This window comes from Oncorhynchus keta, chromosome 30 (genome assembly GCF_023373465.1).
Source record: "Oncorhynchus keta strain PuntledgeMale-10-30-2019 chromosome 30, Oket_V2, whole genome shotgun sequence".
Lineage (NCBI taxonomy): Eukaryota > Metazoa > Chordata > Actinopteri > Salmoniformes > Salmonidae > Oncorhynchus > Oncorhynchus keta.
This window is the reverse complement of record NC_068450.1, coordinates 41,068,599-41,082,231: the sequence shown is the minus strand read 5'-3', so window position 1 is coordinate 41,082,231 and position 13,633 is coordinate 41,068,599. Positions and strand designations below refer to the sequence as shown.

Genomic DNA, 13,633 nt, shown 5'->3' with positions numbered 1-13,633 from the left:
TTCCATGGTTTAATGCGGTGGTTCGCGCTTTCAGTCTTGCACGAATGCCTCCATCCATCCACGGTTTCTGGTTAATGTAGGTTTTAGTCAGAGTGGGTACAACATCTCCCATGCGCTTCTTTATAAACTCACTCACCGTGACAGCGTATAAGTCGTTGGAACATATTCAGAGATGGTAGAAGCAAGATGGCGTCATGGTCGGATTTGCCGAAGGAGGGCGGGGGAGATTGCATTGTTGTTGTTTGCATCACGGAAGTAGTGGTGGTCGAGAGTATTACCCCTGCGCATAGTGAATTCAATATGCTGATAGAATTTAGGTAGCTTTGTTCTCAAATTTGCTTTGTTAAAATCCCCAGCTACAATAAATGTATCCTCAGGATATAGGATTTCCAATTTACATAGAGTCCAGTGAAGTTCCTTGAGGGCCGTCTTGGTGTCTGCTTGAAGGGGAATGTACACAGCTGTGACTATAACTGACGAGAATTGTCTTGGTAGGTAAAATGGCCGACATTTGATTGTAAGGAATTCTAGTTTGGGTGAGCAGAAGGACTTGAGTTCCTGTATGTTGTTATGATTACACCATGAGTCGTTAATCATAAAGCATACACCCACGCCCTTCCTCTTCCCAGAGAGGTGTTTATCTCTGTTGGCGCGATTCATGGAGAAGCCCGATGGCTGAACCGATGGCTGAACTGTGGGCCGTTGTTTTGGGTCAGCTACTGGGATTAGATCCATTGTCCTGGGTGGTGGTCTGAAGAGAGGATCCGCTTCGGGAAAGTCGTATTCCTGGTCGTAATGTTGGTAAGTTGATGTTGTTCTTATATACAATATTTCTTCCTGGCTGTATGTAATAAGACTTAAGATTTCCTGGGGTAGCAATGTAAGAAGTAATACATTAAAAAACAAAATACTGCATCGTTTCCTAAGAACTCGAAGCGAGGTGACCATCTCTGTCAATGCCATTTTGCATTTTCTATTGGGGGGATGCAACATCCTTCTTCCACAAGAAATGTCATAATTTGGTGTTTTGTTGATGTTGCTGGAAAACGCTGTCTTAGGCGAGACTCCAGAATCTCCCATAAGTGTTCAATTGGGTCGAGATCTGTTAAAAAAAATATATATTTTTTTATTTCACCTTTATTTAACCAGGTAGGCTCGTTGAGAACAAGTTCTCATTTGCAACTGCGACCTGGCCAAGATAAAGCATAGCAGTGTGAACAGACAACACAGAGTAATGGAGTAAACAATTAACAAGTCAATAACACAGTAGGAGAAAAAAAAGGGGAGTCTATATACATTGTGTGCAAAAGGCATGAGGAGGTAGGCGAATAATTACAATTTTGCAGATTAACACTGGAGTGATAAATGATCAGATGGTCATGTACAGGTAGAGATATTGGTGTGCAAAAGAGCAGAAAAGTAAATAAATAAAAACAGTATGGGGATGAGGTAGGTAAAAATGGGTGGGCTATTTACCGATAGACTATGTACAGCTGCAGCATCGGTTAGCTGCTCAGATAGCAGATGTTTGAAGTTGGTGAGGGAGATAAAAGTCTCCAACTTCAGCGATTTTTGCAATTCGTTCCAGTCACAGGCAGCAGAGAACTGGAACGAAAGGCGGCCAAATGAGGTGTTGGCTTTAGGGATGATCAGTGAGATACACCTGCTGGAGCGCGTGCTACGGATGGGTGTTGCCATCGTGACCAGTGAACTGAGATAAGGCGGAGCTTTACCTAGCATGGACTTGTAGATGACCTGGAGCCAGTGGGTCTGGCGACGAATATGTAGCGAGGGCCAGCCGACTAGAGCATACAAGTCGCAGTGGTGGGTGGTATAAGGTGCTTTAGTGACAAAACGGATGGCACTGTGATGAACTGCATCCAGTTTGCTGAGTAGAGTGTTGAAAGCAATTTTGTAGATGACATCGCCGAAGTCGAGGATCGGTAGGATAGTCAGTTTTACTAGGGTAAGTTTGGCGGCGTGAGTGAAGGAGGCTTTGTTGCGGAATAGAAAGCCGACTCTTGATTTGATTTTCGATTGGAGATGTTTGATATGAGTCTGGAAGGAGAGTTTACAGTCTAGCCAGACACCTAGGTACTTATAGATGTCCACATATTCAAGGTCGGAACCATCCAGGGTGGTGATGCTGGTCAGGCGTGCAGGCAGCGAACGGTTGAAAAGCATGCATTTGGTTTTACTAGCGTTTAAGAGCAGTTGGAGGCCACGGAAGGAGTGCTGTATGGCATTGAAGCTCGTTTGGAGGTTAGATAGCACAGTGTCCAAGGACGGGCCGGAAGTATATAGAATGGTGTCGTCTGCGTAGAGGTGGATCAGGGAATCGCCCGCAGCAAGAGCAACATCATTGATATATACAGAGAAAAGAGTCGGCCCGAGGATTGAACCCTGTGGCACTGAACTCTGTGGCACAGAACCCTGTGTTTCAAATCCCTCCGATTTGAAACACTGAACTCTGTCTGCAAAGTAATTGGTGAACCAGGCAAGGCAGTCATCTGAAAAACCGAGGCTACTGAGTCTGCCGATAAGAATATGGTGATTGACAGAGTCGAAAGCCTAGGCAAGGTCGATGAAGACGGCTGCACAGTACTGTCTTTTATCGGTGGCGGTTATGATATCGTTTAGTACCTTGAGCGTGGCAGAGGTGCACCCGTGACCGGCTCGGAAACCAGATTGCACAGCGGAGAAGGTACGGTGGGATTTGAGATGGTCAGTGACCTGTTTGTTGACTTGGCTTTCGAGGACCTTACATAGGCAGGGCAGGATGGATATAGGTCTGTAACAGTTTGGGTCCAGGGTGTCTCCCCCTTTGAAGAGGGGGATGACTGCGGCAGCTTTCCAATCCTTGGGGATCTCAGACGATATGAAAGAGAGGTTGAACAGGCTGGTAATAGGGGTTGCGACAATGGCGGCGGATAGTTTCAGAAATAGAGGGTCCAGATTGTCAAGCCCAGCTGATTTGTACGGGTCCATGCCATGACTGAGACGGCCATGGCATGACTGAGACGGCCATGGCATATGGTTTACATCATTTTCATGCTCATCAAACCATTCAGTGACCATTTCTTTCCTGTGGATGGGAACATTTTCATCCTATTGGGGCATAGCCATGGTAGCCAAAATAATGGCCTGCCCAGAGTTTTTATACATGATCCTAAACATGTTGGGATGTTAGTCACTTAAAGGTGCACTATGCAGAAATCGCTCAGGGATTTCCTGTTTGCTAAAATTCTAATAGATTGACAAATTTCTGTTTAAGTGACAAAACAAGCAAGTATAGTGAAGAAAGAATCAGTGTACCATCTAAACCGCTGTGAAACATCTTGTCCATAACCAAAATTATTGTATTTTCAGCTGTTGAAGCTGATGTACAAAACCGAAAGTAAAAGACGCAAAAACAAAACTTAAAAACGGGAAGCATAGAAATAGTGCACATAGAAGAGATCCACCGCTTCTTAGACATACTTTCAATGAGAATGACAGACTTATAACTCACATTTCTATGTGAATTTGATCAGGTGGCCCACAAAAGTTACATATTGCTGCTTTAAGGCTTTCTGTGTTCCTGCTTGTTGCTGAATAATTTGTGTCTCTATGCATGATATTCCACCCAAAGCAATTAAGGGTCAAAAGGGCCCTAAAATGGTCAAAAGCTAAAACACGAGAGGACATTGAGGCTCATCAAGACCAGTAACCTACACAAGTAGCCTACCCCTGAGCTTCTAATTCTAACCCAGACACCATATGTTGGTAAGGCGACGCGACGCGACGCGACACCATTCTATTATAGCTACAAGAAAATGTTTACTAAGGCTGTGATTCAATTCATTGCGCAGCGCGCTAGACAGCTGGCCATGCAGATTTTAAAGGCATTTTCTCCGACGTTAGCGGAGGTTGCATTTACGGTTAACGCTGCAGATGTTTGCTCAATTGGAAGTTATCTTTAAATGTAAAGTGCTACAACACAACGCTGATCAGATCGAATCCCAACCTAGGATAAAACCTGTATAGAGCATTATGCTACAACCCATAAACTGCCCATGCTATCACAGTCTTCTGTGGCAAGTGAGTCCTCTATCCATTTCTACGACAACTTCCAACCCGTCTAATTTATAAGCTGGTGTGCATCAACTGCTGATGATGTGTGTGTGTGTTGCTTCACCAAAGGGGTAAAGCCCGGAGCATTACCCTTGGCTGTGTGTTTTGACACAACCCCCTGCCACTCCTGCAATAACAGTTGGTGCATGGGGGGAATTTTCAGGAGTGTGTGTATGGCTGGTGTGTATGGCGAAGCACCGTGAAACCGGTGAACCCGCATGTACAGGGTTGACCCTGCTCTGAGCACTCTGTACAAATGAAACCCCCTCCCACTGATGAAGTGGAATATCCTCCCCTTCCCGCCCCTCACAGACCAATCAATAGTAATCATGTAGGACATATTTCAAGGAGATGACCCCTTGTGTTGAGGTCACAGATGAAAACATAGGGATTTGTATTCTTTGGATGATTCTTTATTTGCACTATGAAGGAATTGGGTGATGCTAACTCTCTATTTTGATATGTACAGGTCTAAAAATAAGTAACAGTATTTAGGAGATGCAATTCAGTACTTCAAGCAATATTAGATTATTGATTACCGGTAGTTATAAATATGTGTTCAAATGGACTATGTTAGGGCGGTGTTGGCTGTTCTATGAAGGCTGAGTTGTACATCTCGTCTCCCCTGGTCTGCTAAAGCTTCTTTCTCCTCAGCAGCCCACAACCTCCCACTGCATCTCGGAAGGCAGCCGCACAGTTAAATGGAGCACATGCTTCACTGCCCATGTGTGTCGACGCGGCGTGGCATGGGAGCTCTCGCTCCCCTCCTCTGATGCGCACGCACACACACAAACACCGACACACACATACATAACTGCACCAAAGAGGCTCCGTATGGGGTGGGTGGGGGGTAGATTGTTTATCCGAGACGCAACACAAGCCTCTTTTCAAAAACTTCTCTCTAAACCCCCCTAGCGACCGCCACTACGCCTTAAATCGTGCTAATTAATTTAGGTGAGCTTTTTGACTAAATTACAATATCCACACAGATTTTTTTCATTTGTATAGCTAATTAAGTCATTAGCTCAAAACATGCTGATTGCCAACAAGCCTTGAATTCACCATCTGTTCCTGTGAAGTTGGCTGTCAACCTACCTCTGCCCCCCACCACCAATGACAACAGCTGGTAGTCAGACTGGGATTGGGGGGAGTGTTAATTGTGATCTAATGAATAACGTTTTATATACTCATCTCATTACTTATCGTCTAGCTAGCCCTGAATGGAGCAATGGGCTGTTAAGACAGCTAAGAATGCTCATTGTCTGATTATCAGTTACTTTATTAGCATCCTTTTTGAGGAATGAGACCCCCTTGGCCCCCTACTCCTTCTGTGTTTGCAGGTCTGAAGGAACTGGACAGGTGTAAGCAATATGGTGGATGCTCCCCTATGCCTATTGAAGGGCAGGACCTTCAGCATAAGCCTATCTAGTCCCTTAACTACGGGATTGGTGTCCCCCCCCACGGGACAGTTGAGCTAACGTAGGCTAATGTGATTAGCATGAGGTTGTTAGTAACAACAACATTTCCCAGGACATAGACATATCTGATATGGGCAGAAAGCTTAAATGATTGTTAATCGAACTGCACTGTCCAATTTACAGTAGCTATTACAGTGAAATAATACCATGCTATTGTTTGAAGAGAGTGCACAGTTATGAACTTGAAAATGTATTAATAAACCAATTAGGCATATTTGGCCAGTCTTGATACAACATTTTGAATAGTAATGCAATGGTTCATTGAATCAGTCTAAAACGTTGCACATACACTGATGCCATCTAGTGGCCAAAATTGAAATTGCGCCTAACCTGGAAGAGTACATTGTGACCTTTCTCTTGCATTTCAACGATGATGAAAAAATATATTTTACCAGATCTAATGTGTCATATTCTCCTACATTAATTTCACATTTCACAAACACTTCAAAGTGTTTCCTTCAAATAGTATCAAGAATAAGCATGTCATTGCTCCAGGTACCTGAGCTACAGGCAGTTAGATTTGGGTATGTCATTTTATGTGATTTAAAAAAAAAAGGGTTCGATCCTTAAGAGGTTTTTAAGATCTGCAAACACAGAATGCGTAGGTAAGGGCTCAGGATTATTTTCAGGGGTATATTCCTTGAGGTGAAATGTTCAGAGGGATGCATATAGCAATTCATCAAATGAAGCTAACACGCAATCATATCTGTTCTACGCTATCCATTTCTACCTGAATGTTCCAAAAGAATCCATCAGCAAACACATAGTAGCACTCTGCATGGTTTTCAATATCATTTCAGCCTAGCAACCAGTAGAGGTCACTGTTGAACAACACAACAACCCCTCCCCTCACTTCCCCCCCCCCATTCACCCCCTCCCTCCCTTTCCTCGCCAGGGTCCACTTCTTATTGTCATTGGGCTCACGTAGGGCCTGTGCTCAGCCAACGAACGAACAACTTCTCAGACAAAGCTAGCTGGCGTGCAACATATGTAACCAGCATGTTTCCGCCGCTGCTCTTAAAGACGCGTGTCAACGTTAGCCATAGGAAGTGTGAGTTTCATGATTGGGGTGTAGGGAGAGAGGGGGGGTATACAGATATGTGATAATGAGAGATGGCGCTGAGCCAAACAGCAATCCACCGAGAAAACAATTGTGTGTGTGGGTGCGCATGTTTGTGTATGTGTGGTTGTCTGAGTGATTGAGTAAGAGATAGAAGGGGGGCGTGAAAGAGAGTGAGAGGGAGTTAGTTGGAGAAGGTGTATGTCTGTGTGTGTGTGAGAAAGAGCGAAAGAAGAAGAGAGAGCGAGTGCGAGGCAGATCCAGAAGGAGCAAGAGAGGGCGAGCTTGAGTTGGTGAGGGTGTGTGTCTATGTGAGTGTGTGTGTGAGAGAGAGAAAATATATACATGGAGAAAGAAAGAGAAAGAGAGAAAGAGAGAGAAAAAAGAGAGATACACCGTGGATTTAAAAGCATGACCTGCAAAGCACCGTGTGGAACAACCCAACCCAAAACAAAGAGAGTTCACAGTTCCCCAGTCTCCCTGCCCCCCTCCCTCCTAAAAACACCCCCAGCCAGAGGGACCACAGTACTAAACGGTCAGTATGACTCCTTACAGTCCGTACACGCTGTACGTCTAGCAAACCCAGTGAGTGATAATGAGAGAGTACTATAGCCTGTGCAAACAACTGAAGCGCAATAGCACTTTATCCCCCGGAGCGATGTGAAGCGTGAGGTGCAACACTCAGTGGTTTAAGTAGGTGTTTAACCTCAAACTGTGTCGAGTGGCCCCGTTCTATTGCCATGTCGAGGAAGCAAATGCGGGATAGACCAGAGCCATGGGGCGCCGGGTTGATAACGCCATCCCTCAGAGCAGAGGGTGTAAACGAAGCAACAAAGATACTTCTCGAATTCCAGATTAATACTTCAGTAAACATATTATGGCGGTAGATTGATAGTCCTATAAATGAATTGTTGCATTCCATTTACATGTCTTCCTGCCTGTGCATCTGTAGTAGTTGTGCATAAGGGTTTGTATGTGGTGCATAGGGGTGTAAGAGAGGGCCAAACCGGTAGAGCTGATGCTTACAGGTACCTGACTGGAGAGGCTGAAGTTGCTGGCAGGGCTTCTCTTCTTACTGTTGGCATTGCCCACGCTGCTGTTGGCGCTGCTGGCAGAGTTCTTCCTTTTCCTCCTCTTCGTCGTTGTCTGTCTCGTTGGCTCAGCTTTGGCACGACCAGCAAAGGAAACAAGAGCCATGGCGGACAACATAATGCATATACCAAGGTAGGGGTAACACATAAAGAACACACGACGTATACACACGTGTGTATGGAGACATGTACACACACCTATGCAAGCATCCACAGACAGACAGACAGACAGACAGACATACATACTCAAACACACACACAACCACACACAATACGCACAATACTCAACAACTCAAAAATGATCCATGCTTTGTTAACATCCGAGGTGAAATCAAAAGGCGTTAACATCTCCCAAGACATGCACCAGTAAGAAAGAACCCCTGTCATATTTGCATAATTGCTCAACAATAGACCGTGCTGCTTGACTTAACGTGAATGCCGTAATGACCTTGGTGTTGTACAGTTCTCGATAGCCTCTCCACATTAAAGATGACTCAACTGGGATAGATAACATCGCCTTTTATCCTACTGTATCTACAGTATATCTGTAGTTGTACAGGCTTCTGTAGCCATTTATATCTTTTGTTTTGCTGTGATTTGCCTTTGTGAGTCAGATTGTATGTCTGTGTGCATCGCCACACGGAGTAGTGATGCACAGTGTGGTGTTTAAGCAAACAATTTCCAAGTGATGTAGAACGAAACACGACAGTCATCAAATTTCGTCTTTGCGTTCGGCACCGGTGTTGAGCAGTCATGACGAAAACACAAAGTACACGACAATGTATTTCATGGCATTCCGTTCAGAGAGAATCGAATGCAGCTCCCCTAGACTACTTCGATCTCCATTGAAAACTATACGAAGACAGAAAAGGTACCTTTTTTGTGATTTGTGGGGAATATTTCCGTTTTGAAGTTCTGTGGGTGTCCAGCTAAAACCGGAGCCAAAATTAGTTTTGTTTTATTGAAGTGATTAATTATTTTCTGTAATTAAATGCCAGACAGAGAGAGAGAAAGAGAGAAATGAAAACAGAGAGAATGAAGGAGAAAAAAAGTACATTCCCTGCAACAAAGATATTGCCTAAACATTATTACTGTAGAAGACTTGCAATTATGAAAAGTCATTTTTTTTATGAGCTAGACATTTAATGAATAAATTAATAAAATATGCAATTAAAAAGCATGTATGTCCTTGATCATTCATCTAGTGTAAAGTATTGAAATAGGTTAAGTAGAGATCTTAACAGTACTTATATCTCCAAAATAGTGTTTCTGAAAAACATAATTTATTAATACATTTATTTAGCCATTTTCACCAAGTGTTTGTAAGATAATGTTATTCCTCTCAATCTCATTAATATATATATATATATATCATCTGTGCTCTTCAAAAAGATGTCTGAAAATGAAATACATTTCTAGAGGTTCTTATACTAATCACACCAAGGGAGATACTTTAGTATTCAAAAGCAAACCAGCAACACACACTGAGTGGACAAAACATTAAGAACACCTTTCCATTACATAGACTGACCAGGTGAATCCAGGTCACTTATTAAATTCACTTCAATCAGTGTAGATGAAGACAGGTTAAAGATGGGGTTTTAAGCCTTGAGACAGTTGAGACATGGATTGTGTGAATGGGCAAGACAAAAATATTTAAGTGCCTTTGAACGGGGTATAGCAGTAAGTGCTCGGAGCACCGATTTGCGTCAAGAACTGCAATGCTACTGGGTTTTTCAGGCTCAACAGTTTCCCGTGTGTTAACCATCCAAAGGACATCAAACCAACTTGAAACAATTGTGGGAAGCATTGGAGTCAACATGGGCCAGCATCCCTGTGGAATGCTTTGGACACCTTGTAGAGTCCATGTTATTCCTCTGAATCAATATTAGGTGTTCTTAATGTTTTGTATGCTTAGTGTATCATTTATCTGAGTAGATAACATAACTGGGGAGCATACACACATTTTTTAAATAAAAAATATAATGTCTGCAACTACAACCAAATCAAATTCTCTATTACTACTACATTTTAATGTTTATGGTTGTCACGACAAACTATGAAAATGAAGTCTATTACCAATTCCCATCCACTACTTTGACAAGCCTGGGTACAGGAACATGAAATCCTTTTCTGGCATCACAACTGTTTACCTTTATGTTGAACAAAATACGCACTAAAACTCAAATCCATTTCCACAAAAAATACTTATCAGCGCATAAATGCATCTGTGCTTCCTTCCTCGCTAAAACAGAACCATTTTCCTGGTCCGAGAAGAATTGGAGGAAAGATGAAAAACTTGACTAATGAGGAAACTACAATTACAGTAGACCGGCATAGTTCAGTTTGGTTTTGTTTAAAAACACAGCTGGACGGACGAGCTGTAGTGGCACACGAATAACGTATGACCAGCTAAACTGATCCAAGATCTGTTTCAAATGACAAAAGCTACCATTTTAATAACCTGGCTGTACAACCAATACAATGTGAAGTATAAAGTCCACTAGTCTGGAAACCAGCAATGAGTCAAGGCAACATGTAACACATACAGTGCCTTCGGAAAGTATTCAGACCCATTGCCTTTTTACAGCCTTACTCTAAAATTGTTTTTTAAAATTCCCCAGCAATCTATACACAATGCTCCATAATGACAAAGCAAAAGCAAGTTTTGCAAATGTATTAAAAATAAAAAAAACAGAAATAACTTATTTACATAAGTATTCAGACCCTTTGCTATGACACTCTAAATTGAGCTCGGGTGCATCCTGTTTCCATTGATCATCCCTGAGATGTTTCTACAACTTGATTTTACTCCACCTGTGGTAAATTCAATTGATTGGAAATGATTTGGAAAGACACACACCTGTCTATGTAAGGTCCCACAGTTGACAGTGCATGTCAGAGCAAAAACCAAGCCATGAGGTCGAAGACAGGAGACATGATTATGTCGAGGCACAGATCTGAGGAAGGGTACTAAAAAATGTCTGCAGCATTGAAGGTCCCCAAGAACACAGTGGCCTCTATCATTCTTAAATGGAAGGAGTTTGGAACCACTAAGACTCTTCCTAGAGCTGGCCTCCTGGCCAAACTGAGCAATCGGGGGAGAAGGTCCTTGGTCAGGGAGGTGACAGAGAACTCGATGGACACTCTGACAGAGCTCTAGAGTTCCTGTGTGGAGATTCTAGAAGAACAACCATCTCTGCCTCACTCCACCAATCAGGCTTTTATGGTAGAGTGGCCAGACGGAAGCCACCCCTCAGTAAAAGGCACATGACAGCCCATTTGGAGTTTGCCAAAAGGCACCTAATGACTCGCAGTCCATGAGAAACAAGATTTTCTGGTCTGATGAAACCAAGATTGAACTCTTTGGCCTGAATGCCAAGCGTCAGGTCTGGAAGAAACCTGGCACCATCCCTACGTGGTCACAGCATCATGCTGTGGGGATGTTCTTCAGCGGCAGGGACTAGAAGACTAGTTAGGATCGAGGCATAGATGAACAGAGCAAAGTACAGAGAGATCCTTGATGAAAACCTGCTCCAGAGAGCTCGGGACCTCAGACTGGGGCGAAGGTTCACCTTTCAACAGAACAGCAACCCTAAGCACACAGCCAAGACAATGCAGGAGTGGCTTTGGGACAAGTCTCTGAATGTCCTTGAGTGGCCCAGCCAGAGCCTGGACTTGAGCACCATTGAACATCTCTGGAGAGACTTGAAAATAGCTATGCAGCAACGCTCCCCATCCAACCTGACAGCGCTTGAGAGGATCTGCAGAGAAGAAATGGAGAAACTCCCCAAATACAGGTCTACTTACTTGTAGTGTCATACTTGTAGCGTCATACCCAAGAAGACTCGAGGCTGTAATCACTGCCAAATGTGCTTCAACACAGTATTGAGTAAAGGGTCTAAATATTTATGTAAATGTGCTATTACATTTTTTTCTCCTTTTTAAAATGTATAAATTAGCAAAACATTCTAAAAACCTGTTTTTGCTTAGTCGTTATGGGGTATTGTGTGTATACTGATGAAGAAAAAAAACGATTGAATCAATTTTACAATAAGCTTGTAACCTAACAAAATGTGGAAAAAGTCAAGGGGTCTGAATCCGTTCCGAAGGCTTCTGGATCCCCAAACTGCTATCAGCTCCTGTACGGTTGATATGTTTGGCATCTTAAACATTTTTTTCACTGATCCCTAACACCATACAACATGCAATTGAACAAAGGTTTATCCCCTTGTGCGTAATTAGACAATGACAGTTCAACGTCTCCTTTTTCAAAGAGTCTGTTCAAGAAGATTCTACGCTCAATGACAGTGGAAACTATTTTTTTATTTTTTATAAACGGAAAAATTCAAACCTTTGGGGAGCTATCAGCGAGGGAGTTGGATCTTGTAGTTTGATTACACCAGCCACCCTTAATTAAAGTTCAGAAGCCTCGCACACATTACACAGATCTGAGTCAAAGGGTTTCTACTGGTGTTGCTTTTTAAAGACGTCTTGTCATGCCCTGGCGAACATTGCAGTAATTTGCAGGCCTCAAATATGTCCAAAACACCTGCTCATTTCTACTCCAGCTTTAACACTGCACAGCCAATTTAAGCCAACTATTTTTCAAGAACCATCCTTTAAACATCAATCATAATACCTTGAAATGTCTGGTTACAGTCTATTCAAATAGGAATTGTCTGTCTCAGGAATTGCTATTAAATTTCCCGATTCCTGACAGGGAGAATATATTTTAAGCACACGCAATATATAATAGATATTTACCTTCTCTGTTCTTTAACATGCTCTCATTAGAAATGAGACAATCCAACCATTGTCATTATGTCACCTCAGCTCTCCTATTACTTTTAAGTCACTATAACAACATTGTCTGCGTCCCATAGGTCTCTGGTGAAAAGTAGTGCACTGTAAAGAGAATATGGTGCCATTTGGGACACTGCCATTGACAGCTGCAGACAAGTGTGTTTGGTGATTAAGGCAGTACAAACGTTACCTGGTGGGGCCACCATTCTCTGCCACTTCTGGAACAGGCATGTCTTCAGACAGTCCCTAGGGCTGAGGTTGTAGGTCTTGTGCCTAGACATGAGCTCCTGCATGGGCTCCAGGATAACACACAGCTGCAGATGGAGAACAAGAACACACACGCGCGCAAATGTTAGATTCAGAAGTATTAAAATGCACACACAACATGTTTTCCATGTTGGTGAAAATGGATCTTTAATCACTATGTGAGCTTTGCTCCAAAGGGTATCACCTATACATGCTGAATCTGAAACTCTTGTGGACAATTTGAGAATCCAACAAGGAGCATCATCAAGTGACCTATGACGTCATCACAAAGAGGACACGCGGGCCAGTTTGGCAGTTTGAATAGGACAGTCCTCAACAGTTCTCTTAACCAGCCAATTCACATACTCATAGGCCTATTAAAACAGACTTGGGCCTGTATTCAAAGTAGGAGTGCTGATATAGGATCAGTTTCGGCTTTTAGATCATAAGGAATACAATTATATGTAAGGGGGACGGACCTCATCCTAAATCAGCACTCCTACTCTGAGACGTTTAAAAAAATACCAGACCAGCGAGTCACAGGGTCGAGAAATGCCATTCACTCTATTACTACAGAGCTATTTTATAATGGCATTGCACTGTCTGCAGGCAAAGTGAACATGCATATAGCCCACTAAACCCATGTTTGTTCTTTCTCTGATACCATCCTCTTGACACGACTATGCCCCCCCCCCTAGCTCAGGGAACAATCCCTGGATTTGAGCCTGAAAACAAGTGCTATTTTCAGGTTGAATGATAGGAAGCCTGCTTTACGGCTCTCATACATGGAAAGGCTTAAATACACTGACCCCGCAAAAAAAAAGCCGGTTTTGACCCTT

The 13,633-nt window shown here is 43.0% G+C and overlaps 1 protein-coding gene across 6 annotated transcripts in view; it reads right to left on the bottom strand.

Annotated features, from left to right (window-relative positions):
- Positions 1 to 13,633, bottom strand: part of ldb2a (LIM domain binding 2a) — a 91,109-nt gene that overhangs the window by 6,383 nt on the left and 71,093 nt on the right. Inside the window, exons 6-8 of one of the 6 annotated variants that reach the window (XM_052488431.1) lie at positions 12,739 to 12,862; positions 8,618 to 8,671; positions 7,678 to 7,814 (exon numbers count right to left, since the gene is read on the bottom strand). In XM_052488431.1, the coding sequence (XP_052344391.1) occupies positions 7,678 to 7,814; positions 8,618 to 8,671; positions 12,739 to 12,862 (315 nt within the window). Of the gene's footprint in view, positions 1 to 7,677; positions 7,828 to 8,617; positions 8,672 to 12,738; positions 12,863 to 13,633 lie in introns of all 6 variants that reach the window. The other 5 variants (XM_052488432.1, XM_052488429.1, XM_052488430.1 and 2 more) reach the window with 5 other exon arrangements.